This window comes from Sparus aurata, chromosome 14 (assembly GCF_900880675.1).
Source record: "Sparus aurata chromosome 14, fSpaAur1.1, whole genome shotgun sequence".
NCBI lineage: Eukaryota > Metazoa > Chordata > Actinopteri > Spariformes > Sparidae > Sparus > Sparus aurata.
Genome location: NC_044200.1, coordinates 256771 through 278225, shown reverse-complemented (window position 1 = coordinate 278225; position 21455 = coordinate 256771). Strand labels below are relative to the sequence as shown.

The 21455-nt window shown below is 41.9% G+C and overlaps 2 protein-coding genes across 5 annotated transcripts in view; both read right to left on the bottom strand.

Moving 5' to 3' along the window:
• Positions 1-3242: 3242 nt before the first annotated feature.
• On the bottom strand, positions 3243-4455 carry LOC115595152 (uncharacterized). Its single transcript, XM_030439288.1, has 2 exons — positions 3460-4455; positions 3243-3362 (listed from the first exon to the last, which is right to left on the bottom strand). Exons 1-2 carry the CDS (start codon positions 4438-4440, stop codon positions 3345-3347), a joined length of 999 nt encoding a protein of 332 aa, XP_030295148.1. The 5' UTR covers positions 4441-4455; the 3' UTR covers positions 3243-3344.
• Positions 4456-16299: 11844 nt separating this feature from the next.
• The window catches only part of ipo8 (importin 8), a 53038-nt gene continuing 47882 nt past the window's right edge, over positions 16300-21455 (bottom strand). For all 4 annotated transcript variants that reach the window (XM_030440016.1, XM_030440017.1, XM_030440018.1 and 1 more), the window contains one exon: positions 16300-20939. In XM_030440016.1, coding sequence (XP_030295876.1) covers position 20939 — 1 coding nt within the window. In that variant the 3' untranslated portion in view covers positions 16300-20938. The remainder of the gene's footprint in view (positions 20940-21455) is intronic.

Here is a 21455-nt window from a genome sequence, read left to right as displayed (position 1 = left end):
CAGCTCCTGGAAGCTCATTATGTGTCCATTCTTCATTAGTTTACACATTGCTGTGAGCCCTTTCCTACTCCAGTCCCTGAAGTTGTAGTCATTTACACCTGGCTTAAATCCGTCATCATAAGAAAACCAGCTTAACAATTTTATGTCCCTTTCTAATTTGTGTTGTCTGACAAAATCAAACCAAATAGTCAGTGTGTGTAGAGTTATTGGGTCTATCCATTCTTGTAGTGACTTCATTAGTTTTAGATTGCCAACCAGGGCCTGGGTTGGTGTATCTGCCATCACCTTTTCAATATCTTTCCACTTTGCATTATAGTCCTTGTCACACCACATAATTATTGGTCTTAATTGTGCTGCACGGTAATAATCTTTTAATTTTGGGAGTCCCATACCTCCTTTTTCTTTTCCCAATTGCAGCGTAGAGTATTTTATCTGTGGTCTTTTACCGTTCCATATGAATCTGGAGATCATTTTATCCCAGATTTTGAACTTTCCCTGTGGAATCTTGATAGGTAGAAAGAGAAAGTAGTAAAGTAGTCTAGGGAAAATATTAATTTTAATTACTTCAATTCTTGAGTTAAGATCTAATAGCAAGGTTGTCCACCTTTCTATGTCTCTACCTATCTGGAGATGGATCTGATCGTAGTTTGCTTTGTACAGGTCAGAGAGTCGTTTTGTTAGAGTTACACCAAGATATTTTATAGTTTTTGCGTGCCATTTTAATTGGTAGGTTTTATTGATTTCTAGGGATGGGGTATTATTAAAGGTCAGAATCTGCGTCTTATTTACATTTATTTTGTATCCTGAGTGGATCCCAAACTCATTTATAAGGTGCATTAATTGAATAAAGTTTGTGTTGGGGCGGTCCAAATATATTAAAATATCATCCGCAAATAGACTTATTGTATGTTCCTGTCCTTTGATATTAATTCCTTTTACCTTCTCATTCTGTCTGATTGCCTGTGCTAACGGTTCAATATATAAGGCGAAAAGGAGCGGAGATAGGCAACATCCTTGTCGGGTACCTCTTTCTAGTAATATTCTATCTGTTAGGCTGCCATTAACTTTTATCCTGGCTGTAGGGTTTTGGTAAATAGTTTTAACACAATTGACTGAATCTTTGTTAAATCCGAATCGTTCTAGTACTAAATATAGGAAATTCCAATTAACGCTATCAAAAGCTTTTTCAGCGTCAAGACTTAATAGAATTGCGCTGTTCTTATTTGATTGTATTGTATTGATTATCTGGATTGTCCTCCGAATGCTATCTTGTGTTTGGCGCCCTGCGATGAAACCTGTTGGGTCTTCATCAATTAGGTCATTCATAAGGGTCTTATATCTTTGTGCTATTATAGATGTATATATCTTGTAGTCCACATTAAGAACTGATATTGGTCTGTAATTATTACAGTATTCTGTATCTTTTCCCTCTTTGGGGACTAGCGAAATGATTGCTTCTTTCCAAGATGGTGGTAATTGGCCTTCCTTGAGGGTCCAGTTAAAAGAAGCTGTAAGGAGAGGTATCAGTTCCTGCTTAAAGGCTCTATACCACTCCGATGGGAAACCATCTCCTCCAGGGGTTTTGTTAGCTTTAAGTCTGGATATGGTCTTGGATATTTCATCAGGTGTTATAGGAGCTGTGAGTTTGTTGTTCTGTAATTCCCCAATAGCTGGTAAGTCGAGTGAGTTGAGAAACTGCCTTTTCGCCTCTTCACTAGACAAGGGTGGTTGTGAATATAGTTTTTTGTAATAATTTTTAAATATGTTTTCTATTTCCGCTACCTCATATTCTAATTTGCCTGATTGTGGGTCTCTGATTTTGGGTATTGTACTTTGGACCTGTTGTTTCCTAATACGCCTTGCAAGAATTCTAGTAGCTTTAGGGCCAGTTTCATAGTATTGCTGTTTCACAAATCTGAGTTCCTTATCTATCTCATCTTTCAGAAGTTTGTCTATTTCCTCTTTAATAGTCTTCACTTCTTGTAGTAGTTGAGTTTTCCTCGTGTTTCGGTATTTTGTTTCCAGATTTTTTAATTTATCAGTCAAGTTGAGATAGGCTGCTTGTTTTAGCTTCTTTTGCTGTGATGTTATAGCTATTAATTTTCCTCTAATTACTGCCTTTAGAGTGTCCCATAGGATAGTTGGTTTAATTTCTTCTGTATCATTATCTTCTATACAGCTCTTTATTTATTTTTTAATTTGTTCAGTTATTACCTTACTGTTCATTATTCCCACGTTCATTCTCCATGTTGTGTTTTTATGTCTACTATCCAGAAGTACAGTTAAGTGAACTGCATTATGATCAGAAACAACCGGCACCCCAATTTTACACTCTTTCACCCTGTGCAGGTCCCAGCTATTCATAAATACATAGTCTATTCTGGAGTAGGTCTTGTGTGTGTTAGAGTAGTGTGTATAATCTTTCTCCGTTGGATGAAATTCCCTCCACACATCTTTCATACCCTGCTCCTTCAGTGACATATTCATGAATTTAGTTAGGTGGATCTTATTCTTTTTTTTGCTTGTTGTATCTATCTTATGATCCAGAATGACATTAAAATACCCTGCACACATCATAATACCTTCGGCCTCAGATGATATGATGGAAAAAAGAGCTTTAAAGAAATGCTTGTCACTTTCTGGTGGGGCATAAACATTAACTAATGTGATCATTTTGTTCTCTAGTTTTCCTTTAACAATAACATATCGCCCTTCGTCATCGTTGATTTCTTTCAGGCATTCAAAATTAACTGCGTTTTGTATCATTATAGCAACCCCTCTTTTTCGGCTTTGCCTACATGTGCTATAGTAAGTTTTCCTATAACCAAACTTCTTAAGCTTTTCATGCTCCTTCTTGGATAAGTGAGTTTCCTGGAGGAAGATGATTTGTGCTTTAACTTTCCTCATTTTCAAAATTACTTTGCCTCTCTTAACCGGATTGTTTAGCCCATTTATGTTTAGTGACAGTAGTGAGATATTACTCATATTTCAGTCGTTCAATCTTTGGATCCACATCATAGCCATAGTAACCAACAACTTTGTAAGACAGAACCGTTTGATATAGAACGTAGAACATAAAACAGTTTAACTTCCAAAAGTAGGCGTGTGTCCTTGTGTGTGCCTCCCACACTACCTGTGTGGGTTGAGGGGAAAATCCCACTGTGTATGGGGGCCCCTCTCTAGGTAGGCTTGGTCTAATTGTCCAGTAATGTCTGTGCATTAACCTCCCAGGTAAACATGTTCTCCTCGATCAGATATAGTATGTGAAGACTGATCAATATTATGACCGGTTTTACGAGTTCAATCACTTCAGGTCTGTCCTTTCGTGTCCTTTTCTGTCCGTTTTAATGCAGTCGCATACCTTAGTGTTGACCATCATCTCCTTTGAAAGTCTTGTAGTTTTTTCTTGATTCGCGCAGCAGTGTCTTCTGGGTTCCCGGTTAGTTGCCACGGTAGCGCCTGCTGGAGCCGCTCCTCCGTCCCCGTCCTGGCTGCGCCTCTCCTCGGTGACTCCGCCATGATTCCCCTCCTGTGCAGCTCCTCTGCAGCCTCCTGCGCGCTCTCATATGTCCGCGGTCCGGTTTCCCAATGGATCCTTATTTTCGTCAGGGGCGTCTGGAAGCGTATTCCCTTCTCTTTTAGGGCTTTTTTAATACCGTTGTATTCTTTTCTTTTCCGGATAACCTCAGCGACGTAGTCGTGGTCAAAAAAGAGTGGTTGGTTTTGGTAGTGGATCTTTTTCTTCCAGGCTTCCTTCAGCACCGTCTCCTTCACCGTGTACTGAAGAAAGTTCACCACGATCGATCTCGGGGGTTTATCAGCGTCTGGCTTCGGCATTAGAGCTCGGTGTGCCAGTTGTATTTGTAGCTCCATGTTTATCGGCAGCGGTAGTTCTTGTTTCAGAAGTTGTTCAATGAATTGTGCCACTGAGCTGCCCTCAGTTCCCTCTTTCAGACCAAAGATGCGGATATTATTCCGTCGATTTCTTCCCTCTTGGTCTGTCAGCTTGTCTTGTAATATTTTCTGTTGTTTCATCGATTGGAGTAGGGCCTCTTTTGCCTCTATGTTCCAGGTTTCCATCTCTTCAATTCTCATTTCTGCCTCTGGGAGTCTCTTGTCTTGTGTAGCTAACTCTGTCGTTGTTTCTGTGAGCCGCTGATTAACGTCTTTTTTTAAATCCTCGAGTTCTTCTTTCATTTCTTTTTTTATTTCTTCCTTGAATGCTGTGAACTCTGCTTTCATTTCGGTTTTAAAATCTTGTATTTCTTTGACGATATCTTTCAGTCCCGTTCGTATTAGCATAGCCGCTTGTGACTCCATGTGCTCTTCCTCACGGTCTGAATCCGTACCTGTCGTGTCGTCTCCGTCTTCGGTCATTTCTTGTTGTTTTCTCGTGTATCTTTGTTTTCTTTGTCTTCTTGTTTTCCCACCCCGTTCCATCTCGGCTTCAGGTTATCTATTTCTATAAAGGTTGTCGAGTTCGGGGAGTTTTATCGAGTACTGATCGGGAGCGAGTTCTCTATGCTGCCATTTTGGGCTGGAGCTGCCGGAACCCCGAAACTGTGCATTTTAATTATATTTTTGACTATAATTTCCTATATGTGTGAAAAGAACAACATGACAGTTACTTGGTAGGGGAAGCACTGAACACTCAGAATACAATGGAATTTAGATTCATTGTCTGCAAGTCTGCAACTTTAATGGTTAAAATATAAAATTCTAAATTACCTGAAAAATACAAATGCATGACATACATGAATTATATAGAATTTCCTGTAATACCATTTGAAATAGCATCACCATCACCAGATTCAGGTTTCCTCCCACCATTCTGTTTTACTGTCAGTGATTTGTCAGTACCCCACTGCTCACTGTCTCCCTCTTGTAGCCCTGCATTTAGGTCTAATTTATCTCCAAAATTACTATTATAGCAATACCACACAATTTCTCTTTCAAACATGCACATCACCCCCCCCCCCACACACACACACACACACACACTTAGACCAGCCACTGCACTCAATTTAAAAACTGTATGCTGTCTTACATTGTGTTTTTGTTGTTGTTTTTATTAAAGGTTGAATATGTAATATGCTTATTAAAAGCTATATTTTTTCAAAAATCATACATCCATGGGGCGTTTAGAGGTGCACAGATTAAAAGTAATGCGTTTCCTTGAAAAATTATATTTAGTCTGAAATAAATAATTTAAGAAATTTTGACGGGTTCGACAATGACTTCCTGTTTACATCGTACCAGCCAAATAGCGGCCGGCATTGCGGGTTGCCAATTTCGCAACCTCGGCAAAGCTCGGCAAAGCTCGGCACAGCTAGGCTGACACTGGGTAAAATGGCGGAGTCTGCAAGCTCTTCAGAGCCCCAGCGAACGGTGTGTTATCTGTCCCAGCAGCTGAGTGACCGGAGAAGAGCAAAAACCAGAGTAAATATCGGTGAAGCATACGCTCGATGGACTCAGGTAAAGGATTTCCACGGCATCAAAATGGCAAACTTTCTCCTGGATCGGTAAGGTAACTCGTTTGCTAACTTAGCTAACGTTACCTGTCAGTCAAACTCCTCTGCTATACTTATTTTCATTATATTACGTTGATCCTAGATATGAGAATACTGATCGTGACCCATCGACCTCCACACCCAGTAGACGGAGGAAACGGAGGCAGCTCAATCCTGCTGCCCTATCCAAACCTGGCAACCCGACCGCTGGAATGACCTTTTTGTTGTCGCGACTACGATCTTGAGACACTAGATGGCGGCATTCAGCTCATATTCCATATTCCACCTTTAAGTTTGCTATATACGTTTATATTTTGTTAAAAAAAAATCTATTAAAAAAAAATAATAATAATTTATCTCTAAAACTGTATGTGGTGGAATTAGAGGTGGGATGGAAAAACATAAATGAGGCTCTATGGTCGTTGCGATTTAATATAGTTAACGTTTCTCTGATTGGATTGAGAGCAGTCTCTTAGTCTGCAAGCACCAGAAAATTTCTCCTCTTTTCCTACTGCAAAGCAAGGGGTGAGAGTCCCAAACTACTGACCAAACATAGTATTTCAGTGAGTTTATAGTTCAGTGTCAGTGATAGCTAAATTTCAACAAAACAAAATAAAGTTATAGGCTATATGCTTTTTAAACCATTTAAATCATTCTGAAATAAATACAGACTATGTGTTTTTATTTCAGAATGATCTTTATTCATTAATTTCAATTGATCTTTTTTTCCATAATAATAGATTAATTCAACACAGAGCTGCTCACCTCCTTCCTCAGTTGTGGGTAGGCCTACTGGGGCTGGTTCAGGGGTAGGGGACTCACAGGGCTCACAGACAGCTGCGGCTGCTGCTGCTGCACTTGACGTGTCTGTTCAAACATGCATCATTTTTGACAGGAGGGGTGGTCAACTGATTAAATATGGGCAGCTTGCTAAACGTGAACATTGAAATCTAAAAATCCATAGTTTTCTTCCAAAACATGAGCTAATTTGAGAAGAAAAGTGAGCTAGCTTAAAAACCACAAGGTTAAGATAAACAACAGACTAATGTGTTCCAGAACTTTCCACCACATGAACCAAACCCACCTTGTTTTTGGAAAAACTGGGTGACATACTGACGCCCCTTTGCTTCTCTCTCCTGCCTAATCTTTTTGTCTTTCCTTTTTTGGCTACCCGACTTCTGGGGCATTTTGCCTTCTCTCGGTCTCCTTACTGACTGAATACACGCACCGCGCAGCAGTTCAGTTGATTCGATGGAAGGACCGAACCATTTTACGTAAGAGAAATGTTTATTGGAAATGTTTCCAAAATAAACTTAGTGTTATTATCAGTGCATTAAGTGATGCATATTTATGATTATAAACTAACAAATTAGTGTCATATTATTTTTGTCAGTATTATAATTTTATTAGGGGCCTTTCTGGGCCCCTGTCAATGATGGGCCCCTAGAATCCTTCCCCTTATCCCCCCCTTTTCGGCGCCCCAGTATACTTGAACCAACCTAACATGTAACCAGTGAGCGTTCGCTAGCGCTACAATGTGGACACAGAAGTTTCAACTTCTTTGCACATTCTCCAAAATACATGAAGATTCGGAGGCTTGTCGAACGTCCTTGCTCGTGCGGGGATGTGAGGGGCCATTCATTAAGGTTGATGTGAAACAGGAAATTGCTAAACTTCATGATACATGATATAGGGATGCACATGGTTAACCGTTTAACTGTTAACCGATAACAGGAACTTTGACCGATTAATACTATTGGTTAAAAATTTTTTTTAGCAACTTGTCAATCAACTCATGGGAGCGTGTCGACGCGTGCCACACGTGCAACACGTGCCTTTACGTGTTTTCCGCCACAGCCCACTTCACAGCAAAAATGAAGCGAGCAAAAAGGAGTTCTGTGTGGGACAATTTCGACCGAAAAGCAGATGAGGTTATTTGCAAACTATGCGGTACAGCACTGAAATATTCAAGCAGATCAGCTGACGTCGCTTAGCAACCGAAGACGCTGCGGTGATAAGTGACCGGGACTACTTGCGGAGCAAAGATTTTAGAGCGCAGAGTGATACGAAATACGCGAATCAGAGGCAAAAAGGCCACTTTCCTTGACGATGGTCAAATATGCTTAGCAGCGGTCAGTTATACGAAAATAACTGAGTTATACGAAAATAACTGACCGCCGAACGTTGGGAAGCCCCATTCAAGTTAATGGAGCTTTCTGCAGCATTAAGAAGAGCCGTGTAATAACGGTTATTAATCGGTTAATGAGCGTCGGTTATCGGTCATAAAAAATGTTTAAAATGTGCATCCCTAACATGATTGAATCTGCCCCAATCCCAAACAATGAAAAAAAAAACGTCCTCAACAAACTCAAGGCAAACTCAAGCCCAACAAGGACAGATGGGCATACTGACCTGAATGTAACATTCCTTACACAATGTAGTGTCCAACTTTACACTTGTAAAGGTTAACTAAACAATGTTAATAGGCCTGCAAGCTGTAGCCACCCATTTAGCTATTACTGTTGAAAACTTGACACATGTAGAGTTTCCTCTGAAGCCTTCCGCCTTCAGACCAGATTTGTTGTTCAAAATGAAGGATCATCGGGCAGAAATACTATGCACCCCGTATTCATAGATTTTACCTTGTCCTTTTGGATATTAACATGTCATGTTTTTCCCCTGGTTTGTCACGCTGAGTAGCTGGTTCCCCATTCAGCACTCTCCTTTGTATGAAAGTCTCAGAGGCGGCAAGGGTTGAAATTTCACTCTGGCACTGATACAGCTCCTGAGGTAGTATCAGAGGCGAGGCGATGGCGAACCAGTGTGAACGGATAAGACGGCAGAGCGGGGACATGTCGATCTGCCAGTCTGATAACTGCACAGGTCCTTCACTCAACAAAGTAAAGAGAAATGTCCCACAAAGCAACGTTACAGGACAAAACAAAAGTAACGTAGGAACTGTAACTGTCCTTTGCAACTTATATGAGGAAAAAATACTACAGTTATAAATGGAGAAGTGTCTGTCCTCCCGCCTGTCCTACCAACTCTTTGTCACATGTCCGTCCGAAAAACAGCGTCTGTCACCGGCAAAAAACTTTATGTTACCAAGTGTTAGTGCTGAGAATTACAGCGACAGTCAGCCTTCCCAACCGAGACTTCAGTGAACTTTCTCCCAGAAAACAGCCTCCCACCCTGCGAGTGACAAAGTCAGACAGCTTCCAGTTTACTGATGGTGATTATGTAATTATGTAATTTAGACTGAAAAACATAACATCACTTTCCAGGATGTTTGGTGAGTCAGGATCTCAATCACAACACATTATAACTGCATCCATATGATTTTAAACAGTCAGCAGGTATATGTATCGATTGACAGGAGGAGGAGGAGGAGGACAGGAGCGCTGACACTGTACCATGGAGAAAGAAATAACTATGGTAACAGCATGAGAAGATCCATCCCAGACAGCTAGTGATGTTACAAAACTTTAAAACTGTAATCTAGCCACTAACAGCATGCACCAAGAGTGTGTTAGTCTGTGTGTTTGAATCAGGTCAACCTCTCTCTGATCTCAGCACTCACTAGAGGCTCCAGTTCTCTCTCTTCTTTTTCCCTTCTCATGTCCCCCCCCCCAGCTCGTGTTGGCAGTCAACATACCAGAACAAAAACATCTACCAATTGAGGTCAACTCCACTTGAAACTGATAGCCTTGGTTTCATTTATTATTTATTTTAAGGTTTTAGTACTTACATCAACTAATTCTCAAGCATTATCCTCGCTCCGGACCTCTGGACTGCTATTCACATCTTCTACTGGTATGAACTTCCACAAGACCAATGACAGATTGTACTGTATGACAGAAATGATTGCTTTTTAAAGAGGATTGTGGGTAACACAAGGCCCTGGTAGATATCTCTCGTTTTAGAATATTTGTCCAACAAAGACTTATGAAGCAGGCAGGCAGTTTTGCAGGAAATTAACTTCTGTGTTGACATTTCACATGTTGGCGTGTGTGTGTGTGTGTGTGTGTGTGTGTGTGAGAGAGAGAGAGAGAGAGAGAGAGAGAGAGAGAGAGAGAGAGAGAGAGAGAGAGAGAGAGAGAGAGAGAGTGACGGGTTGTAGCAGGCCAGTCAGTAAACAATGAGGGGCACTGGAGCTACATGCGCTGACAGACTGCCTGCTATCCATGACCGTTGCTGATACAAGCTACCCCAATACACACACACACACACACACACACACCCTAACCCTTCCCAGATGAAATTGTAAGTGGCAGTGAAAAAAGGGCATGGTAAAGATTGAACCCAAAACAAGGTGTAAAAATAAGTAATAAATTATGATAATACAAAAAATGTGTATACACTATACATATATATAATGATATAGTATATGATAACTTTTATTTGAAACAAATACAATTGTATTTTGCAGTAAAGTCAGTGTGATTCATGGTGCTACCCTGTTGTCTTTCTCTGACAGTAGCTCACTCAGGTGCCTGACATAGATCTGGCACATCATTGATCTGGTGTGGACAGGCCCTGAGTGGGACAGGGGCTTTATCAAAGTGTTATCTTTATATGGATGTTATAAGTAAAGGAGCTATGTTGAGAAAGTGTATGAGTGGATGGAGTGAGAAAGGCCTTTTCTCTAGGGGCGGTCTGACAGAATACTTAGATGAAGTAGCAGACGAAAAGATGAAAGTGCAGACCAGCATCCTTCGACGCTTCTCTCCACTCCTTTCATCTCCGTACACTTCCCCATCTGGCCCGTCGCTCTTTTCTTGGCTCTACTTGTTAGCATCATCATTAGTGTGAAACCCGCTTGGTGTCCGTTTGGCTCTGCTTCCTCCCAGGGTTGGTTGGTCGGCCTGGCATTTCCGTCACAGCTGTCAGAGAGAAACACCTGTAGCCAGGTAGCCCCACGAGGCTGCACGTCCCGATTAGGCTCTCGTCAGTACTCACAGCCTCTGTAATCACTGCATCAGCTATTCAACACCTCATATGAATCACCAGAGACTCCGTGAGGGAAGAATATAAAACACCTACTCTCTTGATTTCCATTTCTCTTCTTTGCACTCACGGCTTCCTGCTGAGCTACAACGGGAACCGCTTAGCGGAACTATTCACCTTCAGCTGTTTGAAATACAAACGTTGTGTCGGAGCTGATTTCGAAAAATGCAGAATGCTGACAGAAACTGGAAGAACACTCCAAAGAGCATGTTCTCTGAAAGATAAAGATAGTTAACAAATGCCTCATTATAAACTGAGTTACCTGGATATATATCCAGCGCATTACTTTCTGGTTAAAAGCTCATGAAATGAGAGTAAAAGCGATAAACAATTTATTTTGCAAGCAGAGAGCCCCAGCACTTCCTTTTTCTCTCATGGGATCTTATTTGATAAAAACTTTGTATGGTAGTGAAGGAGGAGAGACAAATAATTTAGTGATCCTGTTTGATTTGTGTCATGAATCACACATATAATTGTTTGTCAACTTAAAAGATAATTTTACAAGTCAGTAAAGTCTCAGTTGGTCATCACACTAATTAAATATCAGACTGTGAAAATACATCATTATAAAAACTACACAGCCAACAGTCTCATTGGTGATGTCATCAATTGAACACTCAGCAAAACCTGTAACCTAAACATTATCAGGCCGTGTTGGTGTTGGTGACATGTGTTGAGAGAGACGATGTAGTTCACTGAGCACTTTAACACAAAATTACTTGATATTTTACTTTAATTACAACAAACTGATACTTCATTGACTTGTAAAGTATCTTTTAAATTGACAGCAGCATATGTGTGTTTCATGAAACAACTCATACAGGGTCAAAAACATATTTGTCTTTCTCCTTTCACGCCCATACAAAGTTGTTGTTTTTAAATAATGTGTTATACACATCACATCCAGAATTGACCACTGCAACAGCATTTTTATGGTACACCATTCAAAGTCCTACATAAACTTCAATAGAAGTCTGCTGGCCACCTGCTCACCCACTTCCACTTCACCCCTCTCCTCCAGCACCTCCACTGGCTCCCTGTCCAGACTCCTTTCTCCCCCACCGATTTGTTCCACCATCACATTCCAGCCTACAGCCTTCTCTCCAGTGATGCCTGCTCCCTCTGGGACACACTCCCCAAACATATCTGAGACCACACCAACCTTCCAAATTAATTACAACACTCATTTTTTAAAAACTGCTCCTAATTGCTGATGATTTGCCTTTGAGTACCATGAAAAACACTATATAAATAAAATGTGTGATTAGTATTATTTAATCTGAACCCAGGTACAATACATATAGTTTTGGATTCAGTGTGTACATTTTCCAAGGACATCACACTGGAAAGATACAGGAGATCAATGAAGACCTGACATTTTCATTTTTAAAGAGAGTCATTTCAGCCACTGGACTGTCATTTCTTTGACACTTTTCACAGATGCTGTCTTGTATTGCATATATCCATAGATTTTTAACACACTGTCTCATTGTCTTTCCTGCCCCAGTCATCACAGGCAATTGTGTGATAAAAGCTTTTCTTTTGAAAAATGATAGACTTCATTGTGGATTAAAGTTGCCATTTGATGACAACTAACTACTTTGGCTGGTAAGCTGGAAGGAAGTGAACAAGCAGCCGTGCTAACTCTGCTATTTCATTTCATTATTACAGTTGGCTGGCTGATTGCCACTAAATGGCAATGGCACTCATTATGATTCGGCCTGCTAGCTCCAGCATAGGAGGCCTGTTAAATATTACCCATAGTGCTGTAGGTTGAATAGGCCATTAGAGGAGAGGATGATTAGAGTGGCACTCAACTGTGAAGAGCACAGGGATGCAGCACACAAGACAGGCAGTCAAAGCTGCTGGACAAGGCAGCCTGATATTTAATATGCAATCACAGATTGATTAACAAGGCTAATGCAATTAAGTGCTACATGAAGCAGGCCGCTAAGAAGATGATTGTAAAATAACAATCGCAGTCATTATGAGGTGAAGATGGTCGACAAATTAAGAGCCAAAGAGGTGTGGTTAACGGTCGCTTGAGGGTACGTCTCTTCAGTTAAAGGACTGAATGAGTGCAGCTCTAAGTGCTGGGACAAATGTAAGAGCTTGAAAATCTGATTTATGAAAGTACCAAAAAGTATAAAATGAGCACTGCTTTGATCACTGATTAGATTAAGCTGCCGCCTATTTACCTGCTGACTTTAAAGGCACCTTTAAATAAAATGCATTGTTATTATTCATTATTATTATTATTATTATTACATACATACATGCTAATGCAGCTCTTGTTAGTCTCAGCCTATTGAGATGCAGCAGCATCACTGTACCTTTCACGTATTACAGATCATTAAACAGCAAAAAACTGTATCTGGGTTGGGGGCTTCTTCATATGAACTGCTATATATAAACGCTTTGTCACTGACCTGGTGTTGATTCATTGGTTAATTCATTTGCATTTAAATGAAGTGTCCATGGCTCCACACGGCTCATCTGGTGTAAACCAAGTCTCCTGAAACCTCCATCCATCTATTGTCAACCGCTTTCCGGAGTCAGGTCGGGGGGCAGCATCTTCAGTAGTCTCCTGAAACCTGAGAATCCTAAATTGATTTGATTGCATTTACAAGACTGGATGTGTGCTAACGGTTTTAGCACAACACACACAGTAAATATACAGTGAAGATTTTGGATTAGAAAAAGGGAAACTATGTCTTTTCAAGGTGGTTTGTAATCTCAGGGCATGGATTACAGCATAAGAGCTGGAACTATATGGTACTGTCTGTTTTAAAACAACTCCCCAGCTACTACAGTTGTTTAGGGGAATGCAGCAAAGACTGTTTTGCTGTGAAGCTTCAGAAATGTTTTCACCTGACTTTCCATCAGCATTTGGGGAGGTCATAATGGTTGGATTTTACTTTCTGGGTGAAAGCTACCAGTCTGGAGAAATATGGGAACTCTCCAAGCCACGTGGAATCAGCAGAGTACACCACAGTGTGGTAACATCTGGAAGTGGGTATCATGGCTGGCTGCATCATCTCCTCACTAGCTTCATCATGATCATGGAGGTGATCATTTGAGCATCTCAATTGGTGGTCGGAGGACGGTGCTTAAAACCTGGCCTGAGGATTCTGCCTGGTCGAGCATACATGGACGACCTCACAACACTTACCATGACTAAGGCTTGTATCGCACGGTTGTTTAGAAAGCTTTAAGAGAACAACAAGCTGGCTCGGATGAAGATTAAGCCAAGCAAGTCAAGAAGCATCTCCACCGTCAAGGGGAAGCTGTCAGACCAACGCTTCTACATTGGGGATAAGGCTATTCCAACTGTCTCCGAGAAGCCTGTGTAGAGCCTGGGTCGGAGGTATAATGCCTCCCTTAAAGATAGATAGATAGACCACCACAGCCTCCAGAGTGTCCTGTTTGCAGCCAATCACAGAGCCAGCCTTCCTGATCAGTTTGTTGAGTCTGTTGGTGTCGCTGGCTCCGATGCTGCTTCCCCAACAAACCACAGCAAAGAAAAGTACACTGGCCACCACAGACTGATAAAAGATCTCCAACATCTTGCTGCACACATTGAAGGATCTCAGCTTCCTCAGGAAGTAAAGTCTGCTCATCCCCTTCTTGTAAACAGCTTCAGTGTTAGATCTCCAGTCCAGTCTGTGGTTGATGGTAACACCCAGGTACTTGTAATCCTCGACTACCTCCACATCCTTTCCCAGAATGCACAGAGGTTGGAAAGCCGTCCTCCTCTTCTTCCTGAAATCTATCACCATCTCTCTGGTCTTGCTGATGTTCAGCCGCAGGGGATTCTGTCCAGTCCACTCCACAAAGTTGTCCACCAGTGCCCTGTACTCCTCCTCCTGTCCCTCACTTATACACCCAACAACAGCCGAGTCGTCAGAAAACTTTTGCAGGTGACACGACCCGGTGTTGTACTGAAAGTCAGTGGTGTATAAGGTGAACAGGAAAGGAGACAGTACAGTCCCCTGTGGAGCTCCTGTATCACTAACCACCGCATCAGACAGAACACTGCCCATACGGACAAACTGTGGCCTGCCTGTCAGGTAGTCAGTAATCCAGGAGATCATTGTGTCGTCTACACTCATCACCCGCAACTTCTCCCCCAGTAGCAGTGGCTGAATGGTGTTAAAAGCACTAGAGAAATCAAAGAATGTGATTCTCACAGTGCCTCCTCCACCATCCAGGTGCGAATGGGCTCGTTGCAGCAGGTAGATGACAGCGTCATCAACTCCCAAGTGGGGCTGGTAAGCAAATTGCAGAGGGTCTAGCAGGGCTCTCACCTGCGGCCTCAGGTTGGCCAAAACCAGTCTCTCCAGCACCTTCATGACGTAAGATGTGAGGGCCACTGGTCGATAGTCATTGAGGTCTGATGGTGTCGACTTCTTTGGAACAGGAACCAGGCAGGAAGTCTTCCAAAGCACCGGTATTCTCTCCTGACCCAGGCTCAGGTTGTAGAGGTGTTGTAGGACAGGAGACAGCTGGCTGGCACATGTCTTCAGGATCCTGGGGCTGATACCGTCAGGGCCTGCAGCCTTCTGCTGGTGGAGTCTCTCCAGCTGTCTCCTAACCTGGCCTGCAGTCACAGTCATGCGGGGGAGGCTGCCGGTGTCTTCAGTGGAGGACGAGGAGGTGGAGGAGGAGGTGAAGGTGGAGGAGGAGGAGGTGGAGGAGGAGGAGGAGCAAGTAGAGCAAGTAGATTAGCTCAGGAAGGATGTAGTCAGTGGACTGGAGAACATCAACAGAATCGCACTTCCTGGCAAGTTGAAGCTCTGGTGCATGCAGTTTGGACTACTTCCACGCCTTATGTGTCCACTTACTCTATATAAAGCGCCACTCTCTGAGGTGGACAAGCTGGAGAGACTGATCAGCTCATATGCAAGGAAGTGGCTTGTCTTCCCAGGTGCCTTAGCAGTATAGGGCTCTATGGCAAAGGAGTTTTAGAGCTACCCATTTCCAGTCTCTCAGAGGAGTACGAGTGTGCCAAAGTCAGACTGGAGATGATGCTAATGGTTTCCAGATATCCATTTGTAGCCCAAGCCACCCCCAGACTGACCATTGGGAGGAAATGGACCCCAGCTGTAGCATCCAAGAAGGCAACGGCAGCACTCAAGCAAAGGGGCATCGTGGGCCAAGTGCAAGGAAGGAGTGGTCTTGGCTTTGGGACACGTAAGCCAGCCTGGAACAAGGCTTCGCTCTTCCAAGGACGCAAGCTTGTGGTGGAGGAGATACATCTGCAAGATGAGGCAACAAGATGTGCCAAAGCTCTCGCTTAGGCAAAGCAAGGCCAATGGATGACATGGGAGGGAGTGGAGAAGAGGAAGATCTCCTGTAAAGAGCTGTGGGAGATGGAGACATTCAGGGCAAGCTTCACAATCAAGGCTGCCTATGATGTCCTGCCATCTCCCAAAAATCTCAACCAGTGGTATGGAGAAGATCTCATATGCCCCCTCTGCCAGACCCCAGCAGCACTCAAGCCCATCTTGGTGGGCTGCAAGACCGGTCTCACTCAAGGTCATTACACCTCCTGGCACAACCTGCGTAGACCCTGGTAACATGCAGTAAGTGATGAGCGCAGTCAGCACTGGGTGGGCCAGTGAGGACAGATTTGATAGACAGGTAGGCAGTCCATACAATATCTTTGGGCTGGTATTGGAGTCTTTCTAAATCAAATGTAGAGGAAACAAAGCAGAGATAGACAGTTGTGCACAGTGATTATTACCAAAAGGTTCCAAAGCAGAATGGATCTCTTGACAACTCAGGTTCACCGCATTTATTTCCAGCACAGCTATTAGACAAGCACATTAATGTGGTTGGCAGTGATGGTAGAACATACAGTCCAGCTCCAGCCCCATAGTTCAGATTGTCAGCCATCAAAGGGGAGCATTTAGCTGACAACTCCTTTATAATGTGATCATAGATCATTGTACAACAAATAAAAATAAATGTGTCTTACAAAATAAAAGTCCACTAATACAAATGTTCACTGCTTCTCCATAAACATCTCATCCCAGGAACGGCCATGACCTAATTTTTAAGTTAATATGAGATATATTTAACAATTCTTTGCAAGACTTTAACAGTCCTCAATACAAATAGCTAACTACAGCAATTTACCATACAGAAAACACAAACATACCTGTCAGACAAACACATTAATGTGGTTGGTGGTGATACGGTACAGCTCCAGCCCCTACAATAGGAATAAAATTAACACATCGAGCAGACGCCATATTTACATTAACTAAGCAGTACTAGCAGCTAACTGCTACATAAGCTAACACACTTAGCAAGCAAACAAATTTGGAACAAAAGATGGAGCTGTTCAGAACGTACTGTTAAAGCCTGACTACAGCCCTCTGCTATAATAAACCTGCTGTACACTACCTGCTAAGCACCAAAATCAGATAGACAGTTTGTGATTCACTGGTAGGCACCGTGGAGCATTTTAGCTTAAGACTGAGATAATTTGTTGGACCTAAAACGAGAGTAGACATTGAATCAATGGTCAACAGTTCACAAATGAAAACAGGACATGATAATTTGGTCAAATTATGAGCTTTGAGCTGAGCTGAGATTTTATATGCAGCTACTGTTCTACAGATATGAGTGGAAGGATTTCAGTTCTGTTCAAAGGTTCAATAAATGTTTTTTACTAGACTTCATTAGATCCAACACACGTATCAGAGGCTAAATGATAAAGCCTGCTTGTGGGCAGGACTTTTCTGTGCCATGTTTGAGGGACGTTAAACAGTTTCTCTGCTCTGTGAAAACATGTCATTACTTGAGGAAGTGTTTTATGTTTATTCAGCAAGTGAAAGTTGGGCTGTTCTTCCACTTGTGTGCCCTGAGCCATCTTCCATGTATGTAGGTCGCTGCCTCTGACAGACACACACCTCTCAGCTGAGTCAGTTTTTTGCCTGGATGAGCCGGTGCACTGCACCAACAGTCCAACGCATTTCCTTAGCTGTCACAGTGAAGACTTGCCATGCTTCCACTGTGATCTCTTTGGACAATGCTACTCTCGGTATCCACCTCCCCACACATTTTCCCGAAAGTGTCCCCTTTCTCATTTCAAAAAGGCTCCAACTGTTTTGTCTTTCTCAGGAGGTTTTTTAACTTTAATTTTTTTTCCTCCTCTTTTCTACGTATTGCATCTGGACCTTTGAATGTGACATTGACTTTGCTTCCACATTGTTAACCATTTTACACTAAGCCAATTAAAACTTTTTGAGCAAGTTCAGCTTAAAACATTGCCAATTTCAGTCAACACAAAAATATTTAGAGCTGAGTCAACTTCAAAACATTTTATTAGCTGCTTCGTTTCATAAAAGTAAAGCAGTTCTCAGAACACATCGATCCTGGTGTGGAGGGTGTGGAGGAAGAGGGTGGCCAGGATAAACCTAGAGATACAGTGCATTATTCTGAAGAAAAGACTTACAAAATGTATCCTTATGGACATGATATCAGTGACATATGCAGCACAGCAAAAGGTGCTGAACCTAAACTGGAAGTAACTTCTTCCAGTTTACCTTGGGAGACTCCCAAATGCCTTTGCATGAAATCTAGTGGAGATTTAATCCGCTTTCTTCAACAGTGACTTTCTCTTTGCCACTCTCCCATAAAACCTTGATGGATTAAGAACCTGGGCAACAGTTGTTGTACGTGGTGTCTCTCCCATCTCAGCTGATTAAGCTTTTGAATGTGCGCTCACACTAGGCTCAGTTGCACCATACCATACAGAAGCATGACTGTTACTCCTCCCCCGTCCCCTGCTGGCCTGTGCATTGCTCCAGCCAAAACCAGGCCTGAGCACAGTTACCTCTTGTACATAAGTCATCACGTCATAGCGTGGCCACAGCACAATGGAGTAAAAAAAACAGAGAACATACTTGATATGGATTTTTTGTGGCTTATTTCGTGTTGTTTTGGTCACAAACGGCCCTCTCACATTCCTGGATTTGCAACGCAGCGTAATATGATAATACTTCATGTCCATGTTGTGCAGTCTTGCATGAGCAATCAGGCAAAGGAAGTGTGCTTGAGCATGGTACGGAGCACTCACATTAGTCAAACAAACTGGAATTTGGAGGTCGAACAAGCTTGTTCTTGAGGATGACCTGCTCTAGGCACATTCACACGTGCCATGTTGCCTCCATTTCTTCATGATGGATTCAACTGAACTCCAGGGATGTTCAGGGTCTTTGTTTTTGTATCCATCCCCTGACTAATACCTTTTAATTACATTTTGGTGTAGTTGCTTGGAGTGTGTTCTTGTCTTCATGGTGTAATTGTATCCAGGATTACTAATTAACCAGTGACTGGACCTTCAGAATCGACCTCTGTTGAATAAGGTCAGTGGTCAGTCACTTGAAAGGGGGTGAATATGTTTGCAATCACTCATTTTACATTCTTTTTTCTTTTTTTTTTATCAATTGACATGACTTTGTAGAAATCTGTTTTCAATTTGACAATGATGAGTAATCCAAAGATGAATCGAGCTTTTTACGATTCCACAAACCACCCATGTGTCAAGGGAAGCTCAGTGGGGCTGCAAATCCGCTGGGGCCTTAGAGTGTTTGTGGTGGATGTGGTTTCTTTCTCCTGTGCAACTCTCTTCTTGATAACATTGTCAAGCTCTCCTCTCCTGGTATGGGAATGTTCAGTATTGCTGTGGCAGCATCCTCGCTTGGCCTAGATATGTCAGCCAAAACAACATGTTCTACCAGCCGGTGTCATTCGCATGCAGGACAAATGATCACAACACTTGCACAGAAAGATGGCAAGGCAGAGACAGAAGGCTAATGATGGAGAGACAGCGTCCACCACCACCACACAGTGAATTCCCCACAGTGCTTTTAGACCAAGGAGCCACAGGGTGAGAATATACACCAGTGAAAACCCTACTGTTGGCAGCCCACATCCCTCCACCACAGGACAGCTCCTCTTTGCTTGGCTGCTCATACTCAGAGGGATGAAGAAGAAGAAGCAGCCTTACAACACACAAGCTGCAACACAACACACAGGGAATACCAACTTAGAAAGAAGGAAAGAGGCAAGCATAGTGACATAAGAAAGAGACTGTGTACACAATTCGGAGAGTGAAAAAAAGGAACGACTGGCTGTTGGACAGCACTAAAATCCTCTCTGTCCTACAACTCTGCAGCAAAGTTTAAGGTCATAGCAGGGTTTCTGAAGGTTGTAGCTCCTAAACTCTAAATTGCGTATACTTTATCCTACCCTAAACACACACAGCCATCAGACAGGTTGTTAAAGAATGAAGACAGCAACACTTATGATCCCACTCTACTTACATCTTTTGTTTTGATTGAGAGACCCCTTGTGGCAGAAACAGCATACTGTGTGTTTGAGTGTTTAACAATTTTATGCGCAGGCATATTAAAACTGCTAAAACTTACGAAGACGCTGTTTGGTAAAGGTTAGAAGGAGTAAAGAACGATGGAATAACAAAAACAACTCAGAAAAAATGTTACATTAACTTTTATGATTTTCTTAATTTAGTTTTGAAAACTGTTACAAAAACAAAATCCAGGGACAGACAGAAAGACACAAAAAAACTGCTTCCCCATTTCGATGTGTGATGCCATAGCCAGAGGCCATAACTTTTTGACTTTTGACCTGATCCTCCTCATCCATCCACAATCCGTATACAAGGCACCCTGACTGAAATCAGGCTTTTCTTGCTCCTCACAGGCCCTCACTTCATGAGATGATACAAAGTGTTTAACTATAGACAGACAGAGACGAGTGCTTACAGTACATACAAACACACACACTCTGATGTGTTTTTATTTCTTACAGTTTCTCTCTCCGTCTCTCTCTCTCTCTCTCTCTCACACACACACACACACACACACACACACCCACACAGTTATGTCGTTACAGATCAAAGGACTGCACTGTACAAGAACCTAAAATGAATTTTGCTGGTCAAGGACATTTAAATTTGTAATGCAGACCATTCTCTGGAGTACACACACACACACACACACACACACACACACACACACGCACATGCACGCACACTCACACGTGTGCACGCACACACACACACACACACATACACACACAGAGATAGACAGCGCACAGGTCTGTCCTGGTGATAGGAAGAATATTCCAGTAGGGGAAGAAGTGCTCTTTACAGTGCACCAGATCCCAAACGGATATCAAGCCAACCCCAGCCACTGCTACTCAAAACAGTTCTAATGGCATGGGCCGAGGACCTGGTTTTGGTGGGATCCATTAAATCTGATGTGGTCTGATCTGGACTGAGATAATTCAGTTTAGACTGAAATCCATTCCAGGTCAGGTCAGACCAGCTTCTCTCTTCCTCATCCCCCTCTTCTGACTTTGCAGTCCGTCTGTCTCCTCAGTGCTCTGCAAGCAAAACAATTAATTCAATTCAAATCAACAACAACACGGTCATTTTTTAAAAGGCTTCTGTAGTCATTCTGTTGGTGGTTGTCATTCTAGATGTCTGCTATAGAACCTCCAAAAAGGTCATTGTAAAATGTTTTTAAAATAATAAAGTGTAATCTACAAAAGTGTACAAGATCTCCCAAGATTTTAGGACTTCAAAATAAAAGCCAAACCTTAATATATGTATGTATATATGTATGTATGTATATATGTATGTATGTATGTATGTATGCATGTGTATATATATATATATATATATATATATATATATATATATATATATATATATATATATAACATATATATAGATATACACAATACAAATATAGAAATAAATATACCCATAATACATACAATATATAATATACAACATATACTAATAAAGAATAGAGAACATATAACATATAACAATAATACCTACATATAAATATACATATAGATAACACCACATATATATAAATAATAAACATATAT